The 19,157-nt window shown below is 37.2% G+C and overlaps 2 protein-coding genes across 6 annotated transcripts; both read right to left on the bottom strand.

The window, feature by feature from the left end:
• Nucleotides 1-249: 249 nt before the first annotated feature.
• On the bottom strand, nt 250-5,209 carry LOC148719865 (uncharacterized). 4 transcript variants are annotated; one of them, XM_088739320.1, is made up of 3 exons: nt 4,936-5,209; nt 2,543-3,771; nt 250-1,722 (listed from the first exon to the last, which is right to left on the bottom strand). In XM_088739320.1, the coding sequence occupies exons 2-3, from the start codon at nt 3,653-3,655 to the stop codon at nt 1,681-1,683; spliced, it is 1,155 nt and encodes a 384-aa protein (XP_088595446.1). In that variant the 5' UTR covers nt 3,656-3,771; nt 4,936-5,209; the 3' UTR covers nt 250-1,680. The 4 variants fall into 4 exon arrangements, with proteins under 4 accessions (XP_088595446.1, XP_088595445.1, XP_088595444.1 ...); XM_088739319.1 differs by adding an exon at nt 4,448-4,524 and having other exon boundaries at nt 250-3,771; nt 4,936-5,202; XM_088739318.1 differs by having other exon boundaries at nt 250-3,802; nt 4,936-5,202.
• A 2,087-nt stretch (nt 5,210-7,296) lies between these two features.
• On the bottom strand, nt 7,297-17,977 carry LOC111334128 (peroxiredoxin-1). 2 transcript variants are annotated; one of them, XM_022939818.2, is made up of 8 exons: nt 17,771-17,977; nt 15,469-15,575; nt 15,352-15,388; nt 11,511-11,627; nt 9,795-9,917; nt 9,045-9,175; nt 8,194-8,228; nt 7,297-7,662 (listed from the first exon to the last, which is right to left on the bottom strand). In XM_022939818.2, exons 1-8 carry the CDS (start codon nt 17,920-17,922, stop codon nt 7,615-7,617), a joined length of 750 nt encoding a protein of 249 aa, XP_022795553.1. In that variant the 5' UTR covers nt 17,923-17,977; the 3' UTR covers nt 7,297-7,614. The 2 variants fall into 2 exon arrangements, with proteins under 2 accessions (XP_022795553.1, XP_022795554.1); XM_022939819.2 differs by lacking the exon at nt 17,771-17,977 and adding an exon at nt 15,652-15,778 and having other exon boundaries at nt 7,365-7,662.
• Nucleotides 17,978-19,157: the final 1,180 nt, after the last annotated feature.

The raw sequence follows: 19,157 nt of genomic DNA, 5'->3' as shown, positions 1-19,157 counted from the left end.
ACACATTAAGGTCACGAGAATAAAAGAAATGATCACCAACTAAAAAAGCTCTTGATTGTTAGCAAATTCTCCTCGTCAGCGCCTTGAAAAATGTATGGAGAATAGTATGGAGAATACATATACTGATGTCAGGGTGTAAAAGTTCACAATAGCACAATTTTTTTTACCACCCACCTTGGGACAAGTTATTGGGGATACTAGCTTGAATTTATCACACCTTACTTTGGTGAGAGACGTTCAAGAAGGATATCATGTAACAGATATCTTTATGCAGCTTCATTTAATACTACTCAATATGGCCTACTGTCCCTAAAATTCAGTGGCCCTCGCCTTTGGAATTCCTTACCTACAAGTATAACTAATTCAAAATCTCTTAGAATATTTCGTAAAACCCTGAAGAACTCTATACTTAATTGTTATTTCTTTTAATTATCTACCTTAGTGCATGAAGTAATACTTTTTATAAAATAAAAAAAAAAATCTATTCTTAATTCTGTCTTTAACTGTATTTTATAATAGGGATCATCCACTAGATTAGCTTTTGGTATTTGGATGATCCTAACTCGCTACCTACTTTATTGCTAATTTTTTTTCCTTATTCCTTTGCTGTACTGTGTTTAGTTGCTATGTTAATTTAACTTACATATCTTGTAAAACCGAGAGGAGTTAAATAAAATCATCATCTCAAGAAAAAACGCGCACTTCAAACAACGTTGTTTTTATCGTTAATAAGATTGCTTATACGTTAAGTCCGCCTCACTAATCGGGATGGAATGAGTTTCATACTTGACACACAGCATGATATCTATTCCCAGGACAATAAAAAATGACATGTCACTTTTCTGCTCACCGAAATCATTTGAAAATAGTAAGAGTTACCATGATAAAGGTTCTTAAGATTAAGACTGAACGTGACAGCTTCCGGTCACATTTCAGTAACAAACTAGAAAACAATACGCATTTGAATTGGTAATTTTAACTTAAACGCACACACTTTCCCTATACTTAATTCAACTGATAATTATGACTAAAAATTATAACGATAGCATGGTCCCGCAGGTAATCAAAACTAACCTCGCTGGGCTATGCATGTGCAGAACTTGACTTGAATAACTTAATTTCCTCTCGTTTTAGTTAACCAGCATAGCATTATAGCGTCAGATTTGTATTTATTTACTTTTTTTTTTTTGTTTTGCTTTTTTCTGTTTATTTTGTTTTTTGTTTTGTTTTGTTTCTAGGGGAAGGAGGGGAGGACTGCACACTGCCTACAGCGAGACCATAGTAGAGGCCCGCAGAGCTAAGACGAGATGTGTCTCACTGAGATACAAAGTCGTATTTTTCTTTTAGCTTTAGTTCCTCACAAAACGTTCTGGATCGGCTACTGCATTGTGGACCTTTTCTTACTAATTTCCGCAAATTCCAATTTCAATAAACTTGAATATTACGATGTTTGTGAAAAATTCGTCATTACCGACCCCCGTAGTTAATTTTACATGTATTCAGCGCCACATTTAACAGCATAATAGAAAAATATAACCTAACGTAATATAAGCACGCGATAACATATCCGTTTGTGAACATAAGAAATTAAATAGGCGACCTACGGTTTCTGAAGCGACCGTTGGTCGGATAGAATTAGTCCTTGTCGTTCCCAGACCTCTCGCTTCAATCCTCTTATCCCTAAGAGCGACTGCCATGTAATTTCTTCTTACAGTACCACCCCTAAATCAAATATTTAAGCCACGAGAATAAAGGAAATGATGATAAGCAACTAAAGAAGCTCTTGATTTTTAAACAAATTCTCCTTGTCAGCACCTTAGGAAATGTATAGAGACAAGAACCCATTACTTCTAGGAAGGATCCAGAGGTGGTTCGAGTGGTTTGGTCGAACCCACTAAATTTTCCCTCAAAATGCTGGAAATCATGTTTCCGAAAACCTAATTTTCAAAATCTCCCGGGGGAGCGTGCCATCGGACAATTCTCCGAACCCCCTTGATTTAATCCTGGATCTGCCCCCGATTACTTGGAGCGTTCAACTCCCATACTGAGCTTACGTCATGGCATTTTCACAGAACGGTTCATCTCAAGACTATTTTTTCTCCAGAAATAGGCTACTCCAGCTCACATAGTTTTAGTCGAAGGGCTTCCGTCGGGAATCCCATTTCGCTGTAAATTCAAACTAAAAATAGACTTGTCTATGAAAATACCGTGACATAAACAAAGGGTCTCTGTGGGGAATCCTATTTCGCGGTAAATTCAAACTAAAAATAGCCTTGTCTGTGAAAACACCGTGACATAAACAAAGGGCAGTTGAACGCTCTAAGCAATGGGCTCCTGATAGAGAAGAGCATGGGGAATATGCATGCTGATGTCAGGATGTAATGGGTTCCGTAATAAGTCATTCACTGCTAGATTTATCGCTAACGACCCCTTTCAATGATCCTCTTTCTGGACTAACAGCGGCTGAGAGGCGATGAATTCGTTTCTCAGCTGAAGCAAGTTGACGTTCAAAACCATCATATATTTTGACAAGCGTACGCGCCTCTTCCGCTTTCTCCATTGCCATGGCATCGTTTCCTTCGAAGCGAAACTGATCGGAACGCAAAAGAAGCAGATTGATTTTTGTCCCCACCGCCATGTTATCAGCTTCTGCTCCGAATTCAATGGAGTCAAGGTGCTTCTTCGCTTGTACAACATCGTCCTCGCTAACGAATTCATCGTTTCCAAGTAATAACTTTGCCATCTTGACAGTTATGTACTCCTTGTCAACAGGATCAGTTGCACAGTCCAGTGCTATTTTATAAGAATTGTAGGCTTCCTCCTTCAGTTCAAGACCGTAACTTCCTACGGTTAGCAGAGAGCTGATCAAGCCCCCATAGCTTTGATACAGCTCTGCTCTATCAACAGGCGAGTCGTGATACTTAAGAGCTGTTGTAGCCTTTTGCACGCACGTTTGTGCATTTCCGAATTCCGTTTGAGTTTTGTAGATCGATGTCAGAAGGTTCAAAGCTCGTGCTGTCAGAACTTCAGGATTACGCATTCGTTTCTCCAGAGCCAAGACATCTTTAGCAATTTTCTTGGCGTCTTTAACATAGTTTTGCATATACAGTGCAACTGCACGCTCGATCAGTAAACTTGCTTGCAAGTCTGTGTTTTTAGCCGATCTTTCGGCTAATTGTTTTTGTATCAGTTGCTCATGTCCCTCAAAATCTCCTTTATCTTGTAGATCTTTCAGCTTTGCTATGAGACGAATATACCATGAAGAAATCAGACATCCCCGTTTCGCTACAACTGGCATTTCAATCGGAAGAATGTAAATGATTCTAGTGCCTGTACATAGTTTTTTGTCTTTCAGATGCGGTAACCTAGGCCTTCTATTCCTTGTTGTTTCGATCTCTCGGCCAAATTCCTCTTCTTCATCTGACGAACTGTTAACAGTCTTAGGGCTCTGTCCTGTTAAGAACTTCATTTCGGCCGAGTCGATTTTAACCAAAGCAGCACCTGAAATCTTGATACCGTAAACATCTTCTGCGGGTTTTCTTATTTCTATAACCATCACTTGATTGGCTGGTACTGTATTTGTCTGACGATCAGCCATGCAGTTCTCGCCTAAAGTTGTTTCTTTTTGAAGGGGTAATCGAGTTTGCTTTGCCATGCTGGAGCGAGTGGTTACGTCTTAAACTTTCGAGAAAGAATCATCTCTGAAGCCCGATTTACTGGATCAGCCATTCTTTTTTAAGTTGGTAACTTTGACGAAGATCTCTGAATAAACTATACAAAATAAACAGCGATTACTCTTGCACTACACCAACGAAAAAAAAAAAAAAATAGTCAGTTCTCTAGTTCGAACAGAAACGCGAGATAACTTTTCGCAAACTTAATATCCATCTGAATTAAGACATTTTTGCTCCAAACAGCTTGCATTTTGAATTCGCTCAGAGCCTTATATTCAAAGTAATTTTTTTTATCTATGTACATCTACCTTTTAACCCCTAAGAGTGACACAGGCATCTAATTTCTCCTTGCAATATGACCTCTGAATCACACAGTAAGGTCAGGAGAATAAAGGAAATGATCAACAACTTATGAAGCTCTTGAATGTAAAAACAGTTCTCCTTATCAGCTTCTGAGGAAATATATAGAGAACACTATGGAGAATATGCAGACTGATGTTAGGGTGCTATATGGAGTTAGATTATATCTAAAAACAAGATAAACTCATGACTGGCATGCGATCGCCTCGGGCTCTATGTTTACACGAATATCAAGTTTCCACCAATAACATACGAGAAAAGACCGAAACTAAAGAAAACTCTATATTTTCCTGCGTAATTTCTTTAACTTTGCACACGAAATTCCTCATATTATGTAACTATATTTGATGCATGACGAAAAAGTGAAAATTCGCTCGATCTCTTATCGATTTTATTCCATTTACACCGGTTACCTGAACGAGAAAGTCCACACGTAAACATGCCAAAGTTGGTCGGCAATTTTACACCAAATCCAATCTCAGAAATATTTCTGCGAAACCAGAAAATTTAGGAATAGTTTAGGTTTCCCTTGTTCTCGAGCGTGGAAAAGCCTATTGTTGTTAACCGAGCGTCATATAAATTTTACTTGGGAACTTTGTTGCCTCAGATTTAGCGAATCATATTATAACAAACCGGAAGTCGTGAAAAAGTGAAAGACCCTGTTATATTCACTATTAGCATCACAGTCTTTCACGATTTAACTCAGTTTACCAGTAAACCTAATGAATGGGCGTAGATGAAAAAAATTTCAAGGTTGAAGCTGGAATAAATATTTTATTTAGATCAAGGTGCAGCGATTATTTTCAACCACAACTGATATTGCATCATTGATCGTAAAGCATACAAAAATGGATTAAATCGTACGCTGCGATTCCTTGGGGAAAACAGTAACGAAACTCACCGATGATTCCCTTCTTCCTCGTCATTCAGTCGAAATAAATCGAAAATGCTTCTCCTTTCGCTGCGAAGTCGTGAGAGTTTGAGCCCTTCGATTTTCTGACCAGCAGACTCACCGTTTGTGACTCCGAACTTGTTTACTTTTAGATGCCATCAAAGTCCAATCTATTTACTAAAGGTCTGATAACATGATGATTTGTGTTCTTTTCAAAATTAAAAGGGCTTTTTCAGAAATATCAGTAATTCTTCAGGACTTTTTTCCTCAAGACTCTAAATTTACGCAGTCCTCTACTAACCTAAGTGTGTACCCATGTAGCTTTGCGCGCTTGCCATGGGCTTCGACTTGCGGTACATTATGCAGTTGCAGGCAGCAAGGATTTTTTAAAGTAAACTTGAAAATATACTTGAAAGGAAGAAAGTTTCGATAATGAAAAATCACGCAAATGTGAACGACATCGACTCAAAACATTCCGCGAGTCGTTCCTTTCAAGTTTTTTTTTTTTTTACTTCTCAAATTCAAAGGGAATGATTCGTAAACCAAAATATTGCAATAAAAAATATAGGTCACCGCATTCCTTCACTGGGTAAAAGACCTGTTTACTTTGTCCATTGATTGAAAAGCAATACAGAATACACCGAATGCAAATATGGCGTCCAATTTGAGTTGCCATTGTTCTGGACTGACTAGCCTCTCACACATGTAATAATCCTTTTGTATTTCCACGTGAAGACAGGGCTAGTGAGTCCAGAACAATGGCAATTCAAATTAGACGCCATATTTGCATTCGGTGTATATGCGCGCGCTTATTCGCCCAATTGCGTGATTTTTGTGCGCAGTACAGAATGCGCAGTGCAATACAGAGGAATCACCTTAAAAGCTGGCTATCATTCACCAAGGGACAATTTTTAACCGCGTGAAATTCCCGTAATGCAGTACGGCAAATACTGGGCCAGTACATTTATCCTACACGATGCTTCCTCTTCCATAAAAGGAAAGTCAAGGTGTTAATTAGAGTCTCTTCGGAAAGAGAGCCCTCGTTAAGAGGATGAGTGAGAATATACAGACGGATAGGTAAACAAGGCAACGCATCGCTCTTTTCTAGCCGAGGCACCAACAGATAGCGCTGATCAAGGTGATGGTTGTGTATACGTTCACGCGTATTCACAGCGTAACACCATCCTTTTGTGAGCAAACGATGGGCAGGAGGAACCCCGCTGAGTTGTACAATTTTACACCCTTCAGACAAAAAGCCAATTTCACATGAATGAAGGGAGAAATTGTTTATTAACAGAGAGATCACAAAAGGAATTTTCAAAGAGCTGATCGCTTTGCGGGCACAACGGGATCATAAGAAATAAGAAATAAAGCGCAAATTGAAGCTCCCCCTTAGGGGCTTTTCAGCCACAATGTAAGCTAAGTACTTAAAAATCCCCACTGGCAGGAGGCAGATCAGTGGGCTATTTACAGAACGCAGCCGAGGAGTTGAACTGGGGGCAACCAAGAACAAATCCAGTGAGTAGCAGGGTAGGACTTAAACCCGGGACACCGGATTACATCACTACATGCAAGACTTCTCATTCGTGTACTTAAATCGTAACATTCTTGCCAACAATCTGGTCGTAGCGATCACTGCCTTAGTCATTTGATACCGTACATCCATTAGTGGTCGTTCAAGTGGGGTTAATAAAGGAGAAGTGCCCCTTAGGATGGAATCTAAGTTTTGTCCGTGTCTTTAAATGTGTTATTGGGCAAAAAGCTTTACTCCAAGTACCCCTCCCCAGGAGGAGTGGGTGGTGAACTGTTAGGGTCACCCAACGAAATACACGGGGCTTAATATTCTATTCAGGGTAAATAGCGATACAACCAGTTAACTACTGTATGGAAACTTAGATGACTTATAGTTGCAGCTGACATAGGCCATCTGTTTAGGCCAGCATCATAAGATTGGAACCATATAAAAACTCTTTTGCCTAGTTTGAAGATGACCAGACACAATGTGAAGTCATCACAGAGATGACTGTACAGTCAAACCTCTAACGAATGACACCCCTCAAAGGTGGACACTGAAAATTACTTTCACTATAGGACATTGATAATGTGCATTTAACCTTCTACACACTGACATCAGTATGCATATTCTCCATACTGTTCTCTGTACATTTCCTAAGGTGCCGGACAAGGAGAATTTGTTTTGCAATCAAGAGCTTCTTAAGTTAGTGATCATTTCCTTTATTCTCCTGATTTTAATGTTTGATTCAGGGGTGATATTGTAAGGAGAAATTGGTTACTGGTCACTCTTAGGGATCAACAGGTACAAATGAAGGCTGTGTTTGCCCACATGTACTTAATAATAACACAGTCACATAAGAATATGAAAGAGTTTAATACAGAGCTGTGTTTGCCCACATATACTTAATAATAACACAGTCACATAAAAATATGAAAGAGTTTAATACAGAGCTGTGTTTGCCCACATATACTTAATAATAACACAGTCACATAAGAATATGAAAAAGTTTAATTCAGAGCTAACCACAACAAAACCATAATCAATAAACAAAAAAAAACAAAAAAAAACCTACTCACTATGTTAAATAATTCATTCATTCCTTGTAAATAAAAGTTACGTAAAGAGAAACAGATTTTCAAATACTATTGTAAGATATCCTATATATATCTCTATCACTGCTTGGAAAAGTACTTTTCACTGTCTTTTTTGTCTGGGACAATCTGAAATAAAATTCAAAGGATTGAAAGCATTAGTCATAGAGTAGTTAGCAACAGATTTCATTTAACAACAACAAACAAAAAAGAAAAAAAGGAAAGTATATACTTCAAAAACAGAAAAATGATGGTAAAGAGATGGTTAAAAGAGGGCTTGTAGACATTTAACCCTTTCCAAATAATTTGGTTCTGTCCACCATGTTGTAAATGTGAATTTGCTACTGTGAAGAGATTTTTAAAACTGATGTTTCCAGTGTTAGCCCTTTTGTGAGAGAAAATTGAAACTTGCAAGGGGCTAATGCTTCAAACATCATCTTTGGGATCTCTTAACCATGGCCAATTCACATGATCAACTCAGTCAATAATTTAACCAAATTATCTTGTAACACCACCAACTGATGCAGCATCACAGCTTCTATAGAAACTTATCCCTTTTAATCATTTTAACATTTCCCTCCCACCTGCAGCAATCAATTAGCAATGGTCCACTCAATACCAAGATATTGTTTGAGCTAAAGAAAATCAAGTTCTACTCACCGAATCACCTCCAGGACGCCATCCAGCAGGACAAACTAAAAACACAACACAAATTTAAAACAAAATTATTTAGGAGCACAAGACACAAGCACATTTCCTTAACACAATTATGCCTTATATTTTTTTGGGTTCATGATACCTTATTCTAGTTTGCTTCCTCATTTCTTTATTGCAACTTGTCTACCCTTCCTCTACCTTACATGAAATAGCTTTTAGTTTTTTTCCCCTCTTTAAACCAATTGAACTCCAAGAGGCAATCAATGTGTACCTTCTCCCTACAATATCCAAACTTTATCCAGCAAGCAGGTAATGAGAATACTTAAACTTATCAGGTAGAAGTTGTTATATAGATCTTTAACACCAAATTCTCATTACACTTCATAACTGGAAAATGTGTAGCAGTTAGAGGGGAGAATTAACACTCAGATCTTGGAAGTTGAAGGTTACAATTTCAATTTATAACAGCTATTATTAAAAACTGGATCATTTGATAATGCAATTCAACACTTTTTATTGGCTTAGCCCTTATGCCTTATGGTATATGAGCTGATATACCATAATCTAATATCTGTACATTGTAACATCTGGTTTCTTCTTACAAAAATTAATAAAGTCAAGATGATTTGTCTAATATCTTGGGGGCACTTTTTTTATAAAACAATTATTCCACTCGCACTCGTTGGATATACAAGATGATTATAGCCAACTCGGTGCTACGCGCCTCACTGGCTATCTATCATTTCATATCCAATGTGCGCTTGTGGAATAATTGTTAACTACCACAATAGATCCTGTAGATTCTATGTAAAAAAGTAAGTAAAAAGGTGCTCAAAAGGTAATGTCTTGCTTACCTTCTCCATGTTTATCAGTAAACTGGAACGCTTGAACCAGTCGCAAGACTTCATCAACTGACCTTCCCACAGGTAAGTCATTTACTGTGATCTGCCTCAAGATCCCTTTGTCATCAATGATAAACAAACCCCTGGAACATAGAAACAAATGAAGGCATAGCCCTAACCCTCTAACTGCCATGAGTGACCAAGACAAAATTTCTCCATACAATATCAATACAATGTCAAGCAGACAAGTGATGAGAATAAAGACAAATATCAATTAGGAGATTATCCATTGATCCACTTCCAAATTCTCCAAACTAACATCATAAGAATTGTATGTAAGACAGTAAAGAGAATTACTAGGAACACCTTTGGACTGAAAGGGTTAAGACAAATTTGTAGTTCTCTCACTGAAAAATTAATCTTTGGGTAATAGACTGAGAAATAATGACATTGACAAATTGCTTGCCTGAACACTAAATAACCCAATTGTTAAATCTTTAATGGTAACAATGAAGACGATATTAACATTGATAAAAATAAAAGTGGCCAATAAAACTCTGTAATATTATTATGACCCCCCCCCCCCCTCATTGGCAGTCAATTTTCTATAGTCCCTCCCCTTATATTCTGTTGGTAACTACTGATTCTCCCTCTGTTCCCCCTGGAAACCATGTGATCCCCCCTAAAATCCTCTTGGCCCCCTCCTTCCCCACAATCAATTATGACTGGTCCCTTGAAAAAAAAAAATCAATATTTAGTTACCTCAGAGCTACTCCTTGATCTTCCAGCAAGACGCCATAGTCTTTTGAAATCTGCTTTGTGATATCAGAAAGGAGAGGGATCTGCATAGTTCCAAGTCCTCCCTTCTTGCGAGGTTGATTTGTCCTTGAAAAAAAAAAAAAAAAAAAATTAATGCAAGATTGTGTTTGATAAAGTTACAAGTCTAATGTCAGTAATCTCAATTACTGTTAACAGAGGACTGACACAGACAGCTAACATTTCTTAAGTCATTTGCCTATAAGAACGTTGATTCTCTGTACTCCATTTGTAAGTTAATACCAAGGACAAGCCGTTGAAAATCTCCTGAAATATGAGAAGTCACTGGCTTGCTTTTCTGAAAGCCTGGAACTCCTCCCAAGGGACCACTAGAGCACAGATAGTGAAAATACTTCAATTGAGTGCTTCATTCCATTTTTTTAACTTTTTTCTTTCTGTACAGACCCTCTTAAAACAACTTTAAGTGACTAACAGCCTCCTTGCCAAATATTTGTCACCACTCTTTACAATCTGTGTCCATCTTCTCTGGATCCACTCAATTCTGTTAAACTCTGATAGTGACCAGCATCTTATTTTTCATTACAGTAATACTAAAATCTCATTCATTAACATCGTGAGGATAAAGGAAACGATCACGGACCTAAGTAGCTTTGATTGTTAAACAAATCAATCAATCAATCGTTTATTCAACCATTATTGCCGTAACAACTACCAAAATTAAGTTTGGAATATTATTATGCTGTTTGCCGATGCTGTTCGTCAAAACCTCGATGCTATTATTCGTGTCCGTGTGCTGTTATGCGAAACCTCGATGCTATTATTCGTGTCCGTATTACTGTAAGTGGGGGACAACAGTCATTTAGGCGTATTTCGAACTTTTCAATTTTTCTGACGAAAAAAAACATGATCTAGAACTTTTTGATAAAATTTTCAGAAAAGGTTCATTAAAAGGGTCCTTTAGAAAAAATAAAACAAATATTAGTAAATTTTGCAAATGTTGGCGGATTCTCGATATTTATGGTCAGTGGCTCTTAATTTATCACTCACGCCAGACCACAGCGGTTGAGCTCTTTGAAGACCCGGATTAAGACAAACATAATTCGAAACACGAACAATAGCATCGAGGTTTTCCATAACAGCATACAGACATGAATAATAGCATCGAAGTTTTGACGAACAGCATATGGACACAAATAATAGCATCAAGGTTTCGCATAACAGCACACAGACACAAATAATAGCATCAAGGTTTTGACGAACCGCATTCAGACACGAATAATAGCATCGAGGTTTCGCATAACAGCATACAGACAAATAATAGCATCGAGGTTTCGATGAACAGCATACGAACACGAATAATAGCATCAAGGTTTCGCATAACAGCATACGGACACAAATAATAGCATCGAGGTTTCGCATAACAGCATACGGACACGAATAATAGCATCGAGGTTTTGACGAACAGCATCGACAAACAGCATAATAAAATTCCAAACTTAATTTTGGCGGTAATCACCCCTCATACATTTTCACGACATACATTTTGAAATTTGACAGTTATAAAATCATTAAATCTTTTGCATTTGCCAGTAGAGGCCCTTGTCAGTGCCAAAGGAAATGTATAAAGAAGAGTATAGAGAATGTGGATGCTGAAGTAACAGTGTAAACAGTCAATTCCCTGTATAATAGTTACATTCTTACCAGGCTAAATGTGAAAAATGTGAATCCACAGAGCAAGCAATCACTGAACAGTTGATAGCTTCAAACTCCTGGACGCGGTCACTAAAAGCAATAATCTCTGTAGGACAAACAAATGTGCTGGAAAAAGAAAAAAAGGAAAAAAACTCACACATTAATTTTGTCTACAGCAAAATTAAAGTCAAAGTATCTTTACCTTATGTTGATCTTTCAACCCCCATAAGTGATTAACATGTAACTTCTCCCTTTAACATCCCCACATTATCCAGCAAGCAGGTAATGAGATAGTCAAACTTGTCAGGTAAAAATTGTTTATCTTAATGTATCACCAAATTCTCCTAACTTACTTAAGAGGAAATGTGCAGCAGCTAGAGGAGAGAATTAACAATCAGATCTTGGAAGTTAGAGGGTTAGAGGAAAAAATGTAAGATGCAGGAATATACTATGAACTTTGTCTATTTCAGTCTAAACCATGCAAACGAAATTTTCACTTTTTTCTTCTTTTTTTTTAAAGCTTATAAAGTATTATCTCTAGTAGTATTTGTGAATTTTGGTCTCCAAATGCCCACTTTGAGAAATATTCATTTTTCCTAACATTTCAAAAACCAATATTTAGAATCATTGTCATTAACACCTCATAGGCAGCTCTAAAATTTTTAGCAAACTGAATAAACTGTTTCACTCCTAAGATCTCATTTCCTGTAGTAATTGTCCACACAATTCCTATTTTGCTAGTTTGGAGAATTTGATGCTGGATCGACTAATAAATTCTCTAATTGATATTTCTCTTTCTTCTCATCACTTGTCTGCTAGATATTATGTGAACATTGTAAGGAGAAATTCTGTCTTGGTCACTTTAAGTGAGTGAAAGTATTAAGAGGAGTACAAAGGTTCTATACAAGTCAAGAAAAAAATCTGGGGACAAAAAGAGCTTCAAAAGCTGTGTTTTTAATCCAATCCCAGAGGGCGAGTTAGCTTTTGGAATTTCCAAACCCTTAAGAAAGTTTACCAGATTCAATGCTGATTATCGAAAGAGCAAGCACGCATTGTTTTAACGAGTTTTTGTAATTTTCACAAGCATTTTGGAGGTGCTTCAAATCCCAGACAATCTTAAAATATTCAATAATTTGGACATATCAACAAAGTTGAAATGGTAAATTGGCCACCGTAACGATTACAAAAGCTGACGTTTCGAGCATTAGCCCTTTGTTCGAGCGTTAGCCCTTCGCTCCAACAAAGGGCTACGGTGGCCAATTTACCATTTCAACTTTGTTGATATATCCAAATTATTTCGTTAACCCCACCGACGCAGCCCCTAACAGTTTCTTTAGAAACTATCAGCCTTTATTCATTCAAATATTCAAGTCTTGTGGAGAAAAACAAATTTAAAGTAAACGGTTGCAAACCAGAATTAACAAGCCTCTGATACTCTTAATGCAAATTGGTCGACTACTAATAGTAACATGACAGTAAAATGTCTCAAGTGATTAAAGAACAGATTATAATTATAGTTTTTGAAGTTAAATTGAGGAGAAACTGTTCTGTGTTCATAGCATTAAGAAAATGTTATTCTCAATCCCACAGTGGGAAACTGGTTTGATTTTTTTTGTGTTATAAATAAAAATGTTTTAAGTCCCTCTCTTAAAACTACATTGCCTCTGTTTTCTACACTACTTTCTACAAAAAAATTGTCGAGTTTAAACACAAAGGCATGCTATAAAAGGAGCCTTATGTCCCACTGGACCATTTGTCAATCAACCGTCGTGTGATGTAGAACTCTTAGAGTCAAGTCAGCTTGAGCTACAGCTACTCCAAAGCAGTGAACAGAGGGCGCATTCCTCAAAATTGTTTTAGGTCTTCATCACAATACAAGAATTTTTTAGATTTGTATTTCCTTTCTCCAATGGAAACTCTCTTTATTTGCGGCGGTAAATTTGAGATTGAAGTAGGTGGTTCGCACATTACCTCATGCTGGTGGAAGTAAACAATAGATATCTCATTAGCTCCTTTTGTTCGTCTACCAGCATTTGAATTTGACCCACAAACGTCAACGGTGAGTGACAAATGAGCCTAGGTCTTCCCAGGGAAGACTTCCTTATATAGCATGCCTTCGTGTTTAAGGTGGATCTAGCTGTAATTACAGCCCTTTATCAACTGGGTTCTTTTTGCAAGCATTTCATAAAGTTTTAGGTAAAAATAAAAATGTTACTCACCAGCCAAGGTTGGTCTGTTTTGGGGAAAAACTTTGCCCTCTGTTTTGAGTAGTCCCTGAGGCTGTGGGCCTCAGTTGGTATCTAAGTGCTAGAGGACAGTTTTTCCCAACACAGATCTCCCAGCCAGTGAATAACAAAAAAATTATGTATCACTTGCTTGTAAAATGAAAAACCACACTAAAACGTTCAACTATGCATATAATGGAAATGAAATGGCATCTGTAAAACCATTAAGGAGAAGGAATAACCATTAAAGGCTGAAAAATTTAGAAAGAAAACAGAATACACAGAGAACACTATCATGATAATGATTTTTTATCCAAACATATTAAGACATTTCTTTGATAAAATATAAAGCATTTAGTAAAACATGATGGCAAAATTATGAGGTAAAAAAAAAAAAAAAAAAAAAACAGTTTTTCACTGAAGGCCATGCTAACAGCTTTCAATGTGCTTTGGTATACATGAACATCTGTAATAATCAACAACATCCAAAAACAGTAACCTTTCGATGGCAAACATTTGACATACGTGTTATATCTCCCTTGATGTGTTTGAATGAAAAAATAAACAGTTCCAACTAATCTTTGCTCAGGAAAAGAAAGTTTCATGGAAAAATTTTATTAATATGTAAATTACAAAAAAAAAAAAAAAAATTGCATCTGTCAGCTGTCTTTTTTAAAATTAATTTTTCCTTATCTTTATTATTAGTCCCCAAAAATGGGCGGATAGCCTCTTTATAGAAGCCTGATCTAATTTTGTGTTCTAAAACTTCTCCTTTGTGTCTCCACTTGTCATTAGAGCTACACAGTGGGAATAGGCTGTTGTACATTCAAACAGGAAAAAGCAAGAATGAGAATTGAACTGTTCGATATAAACTTCGTATTTTACCAAAAATAGGTTCAATTTTAACAGAAGGGAATTGCTTCGACTAACTGATTTGAGATCTGACGAAAACAGTCTGCAACCAATATTTAAGATAAATATTAATTTATAACACACAACTTCTTTTCTTTTAAGAACATTATCTGTTGTCCTAACGAATTTTAATATTCAAAAAGACATGACACAGTGATATCGATCAAAGACGCTGTCACATGAGTACGGCCATTGATCTTATCGCAGTGCAAGGACATCAGGTCCTTGAAATTAATTAAAGACACGAATACATAGAGATCGAATCACGAATCGAAGTCAGCTGTATAAACCTTGGCCTCAATTCCATTCTCTTAATTAAACTTTCTGCCGTCACACCGAAAAAAATTAGTTGCGAATAGATCACGGATTTTATCGTATCTTAAAGTTCGTAGCAAGTAAGAGAAGAAAAGCAAACAGTAACTTAAACGCTATGTGAATTACGTAACCCACTAAGTCGCGAAAAGTATGACACTAGCATGTACAAATGTAAAAACACCATTGGGAATGAACGTTAAGCTTACAATCGCTTCTTTAAACGCATTTTCCGTTTCACTGGAGCGTTGCAACTGATTTATTTATTCACTTCGTGATAACTGGCGACCTAATTATTCAGGCAAGAGGGGTTCAAGTTTCGATCAACCTATATAGCTTACGAAATCCGTTCATCTGTAAATTCTACACTTGGCAGTCAGTTCAGTTTTCGGTCTACTTACAAATTCAGTGGGTAGAAAAACAGCACCACATATCTCCCTGCGGATTAATAGGAACTCGGTCAGCGACATAAAAAATAATAAAAACAATTTTTTCGATAAAAAAAGCTGCTCTAATACCTTTGTAGTCTGAAAGCTTTACATCTACAAACTCTCCATGTTTGTTGACAGCGGTCCCAGAAAATGGCGGCGCCGGTTTTTGAATGAAGGCTTTACTCATCGTAGAGCTGTAAAATAGACGAAAAAAAAACAGAATTAGAAAATTAAGAGGTTAATTTTATCAGGTGTTATTTGTTGACATACTTTGATGAAACGGTTCTCTCGTGGCAGGGCGTAATTCCACAATCGAACTAACAAGGAACCCACGTGAAAGATATCTTTATTTTACTAAACTAGTACTTAGCTCTCTCGACCATAGCATGAAATCGAGACTACACGCTACGCATTTCCTGGGGGGATTACCTTCATGAATACTGGTCGATTACGAAAAGTTATGCGTATCAGTTATTTATCTGAGAGTAATTTCACTTGGAGAGAAAAAGCTAGTGGATGTCTTCTCAAATAATTGAAAAATATAGCAACCTTTCTCATGTACATCCACTTTTTAAGTAATGAAAAATTTCCATATGAAAACATACATTGTTCTCCTTAAAAAGCAATTACTATGGTAAATCATGAACTTAATCTGTGTTGAAAATATACCAGATAATTACTAAAAAGGGGTGTGTCTGATATTGTATTCAGAATTTCCAGTTCAAATTGAACATTGAGGATTTTGAATTACAAATGTTGTCTATGATCAAGTCACAGGTAAGAACTCACATCCACAAGAGATTGTAATAGGGGATAAACTCTAGAGTTTATTTTTGACTTTGTGAAGATGGATGTGGTTACCAAAAAAGAAATAACAGTGTTAAAGTTTTTTTCTTTATTTTAAGCACAACAGGTGAAAGGAACCAGTTCAGCAGTCCTTCTACCTGTTGAGTTTTCAAGAATTTCAAGCGGTTGTAGGCTGTTAAAGGAGGCATTTACAGGTAGAAAATTTTACTAATGACCACTTAAAAGGAGAGCACTGATAGTATGGGGAAAGAACTAAACTAAGCTTGATCAAATTAATGAAAACACAAGCAACCATGTCTGCATAATCCACAACAAGGAAACATTTGAGAGTAAAAAAGCAGGGCTAATTAGCACTTTGAGGTTAAAGCAGGATATCTATTTATAAATAGACATCCTGCTTCATCTCAAAGTGCAAAAATAAAATTTGCAAAGAGACTAGTCTTTATTTATTGCCTGAGGGTGAGGGATTAAGGAAATTTGGAGGGAACACCTGTCTTCAGGGGAGATGGAGAGGGGATCAATCATCTCTAACAGAGTCTAGAAGGGAACTAAAGAAAAGTGAATTCCAATGACCGGGGATTGTTAGAATCCTACAGAACCTTATGGAGGGGATCAGGTAAATTTCATTGTGACACAACCAACATTATCCAAACACCTGCTAGGTGATAAATAATTGCCAGTCCCTTATAAAAGATGGCACAGCTCTTCTGTATCTCCCATCCCCCCCCCCCCCCCACCTTACCCAACTTGCAAAAGTAAACTAACAGAATAAATTAAAATGTGAAAACTCATGCTGTGAGTTTTTAAATAACTTTCAGGTATTGATACTGCTCTACTAAAAAGCTCAAAATAAAAACAGGAAATACAATGCCTAAATTCACATATCTTAAGTTAGCACCAGTTGACGTACATTAGTTTGACAACTAGTGCAACTCAAACACACCGCAACCGAGACGGGCGGATTCGCTAGATCTAAAACATTTTCATTTGAATCCTTGAGGAAGTAACATTGCCTAAATTCACACATCCTAAATTAGCACTGACGTAAGTTATTCTGACAACTACTACAACTCAGAGATACAGAACCCACATGGGCGGATTCGCTGGACTCCAAAAACAGTAATTCTCTCGTAAATCGTATCTCCTCACTCCACAAATTTCGTAAACATTAAAACAATAGTACTGGTAAAAAACTCACGCACGTTACATAATAGCATACGACGCCATCGGGCCGAACTAGGGACTTAGCAGATCTAGCAATCGAGTTCCAGCTAGGTAATGTATTCCAAATTGTTCATTTCAGAGCAACTCTGGCTAAACAAAAAGCTAACGATATCAATCGATTGGATACAAAAAGCTACGAGTTCTTCGAGTAAATAAACATTCAATTTTGACACTTAAATCGTATATAATACCCACTTACGGAAATAGAATAAGTTCGATGTCTGCAGTCGGAGAAAAAAAGGGGAAAAAAACTCAAATGCGTGGATACTTGAGAAACCTATCACTGCCTTTATGACCAATCTAAACCCGAGGAAATATTAATTCGCTATTTGAATTACAAGAAGAAAGCGGATCTTACCTTAATCGGTGCTGCAACACGAAGCTACTTCGACAGAGTTGGTGTAGAGGCACCGTCCTTCTGGCCTGCTGCAGATTGATTTTGGGACTAAAAGAACGGAAAATTTGAGGAGCGATTCTTCTTGCAACAAAAGAAAATCCCGTAACAGCCATCGGGAGGTGTTGCAGTTGTCAAAAAAAAATATAACAAAACGGAGAAAGTTGAACTTTACACTTTACCGAGCCCGCGCTGTGTCAGCGATTTACTTGCAAAAATTAAAATCTTGGAATGGACTTGAAAATTGCTGAAACAGGAAACAAGGAAAGTAAAACCGTACCAGCAATTTCTTCGAACGCCCGTACCAAAATCAAAATACGCAGTCATAGAGTTATTATTGATTACGAAAAGGTTAATAGAGGTTTGGTAGTTTGCGTTTTAACGCTGTTGGCGTTTTTTTTTTAACGCTCGAGGAAAATAATGGCGACGGAGCAGCGAAAACGAGTTGTACAGCTCGAAGTCAAAGCACACACAAATGCTACGAGTTTCAATTTTCTCCAGATATTGTAAACTGATGTTTCATATTAACTTGAAGAGCTTATTTAAAAAAAAAAGAAAACGTACTTCGCGATCCGCAAAACATACTAAGCTATCCATCAGATAGAGATTTATCCGTGCAGTAGATGCGTTATCTAACCTTCGAACAACTGAGGTTAGATGTTTAGACAAGCACAAAGAAAAGGAACATAGGCACTAACATAACAGTCTTACTTGTAAAATTTTAACCAAACTAACTTTAAGATATGATGGGCAGAACGCTCAAACGATAAACACGACTTATCGTTTGCCCAAGCGACACAAACTGACTAACACGGTTCTGGGTGGAACTTAAATGCTTACGTTCCTAATGGTTAAGTATTGAGTCATTCAGAGCAGCGCCCTTTTCCTCTCGGACAACCCATACGATAAAATCCTTTTGAGTGACACTCTACAGCCAAGCGACAGGGAGTAATATTGGGTGTGGTTTCCTTCCGTAGAACTTCCGTAGAGCGTCATAAGATAGGATCTAAGGGTACTCAATAATCCTGAAAATAGATTTGGATTTTTCCATTTTTGAATCTCGAATTTAGTTTAGATTCCTGTCCGGAAAGACACTTGGAAAATAGAAAGTGCTTATAGTGGTTGGTATGCCCCCGGAAGTGGTTAACAATTTCACATCCTTTTTTGTGATTTCCTCCTTTATTTCACGCTCACACTCTGTGTACAAACATCAATGTTAGCATGTCCAAAATCAGGCAAAATTCAACACCCCTTTTTTCATGCACAAGGAGCTTTTGTCGGCCCTATATGTGACTAAAAGGCCGTTTACACGGCAGAAAAGTCGGGTACGGACGTGTCAAAAAAGGAGTAC

The sequence above is a fragment of the Stylophora pistillata genome, chromosome 11 (genome assembly GCF_964205215.1).
Source record: "Stylophora pistillata chromosome 11, jaStyPist1.2, whole genome shotgun sequence".
Classification (NCBI taxonomy): Eukaryota; Metazoa; Cnidaria; class Anthozoa; order Scleractinia; family Pocilloporidae; genus Stylophora; species Stylophora pistillata.
This window is presented reverse-complemented; position numbering and strand designations above follow the sequence as displayed.

Bases quoted from the DNA above. Each gene is read 5' to 3' on its own strand.
- LOC148719865 (XM_088739319.1), bottom strand. From the start codon at position 3,655: ATGGCAAAGCAAACTCGATTACCCCTTCAAAAAGAAACAACTTTAGGC.
- LOC111334128 (XM_022939818.2), bottom strand. From the start codon at position 17,922: ATGGCTGTTACGGGATTTTCTTTTGTTGCAAGAAGAATCGCTCCTCAA. The intron at 11,628-15,351 runs GTAAGTAGACCG...TTCTTTTTCCAG, and splicing joins TTTTTCTACCCACTGAATTT to CACATTTGTTTGTCCTACAG. The intron at 8,229-9,044 runs GTAAGCAAGACA...TTGTGTTTTTAG, and splicing joins TACTGATAAACATGGAGAAG to TTTGTCCTGCTGGATGGCGT.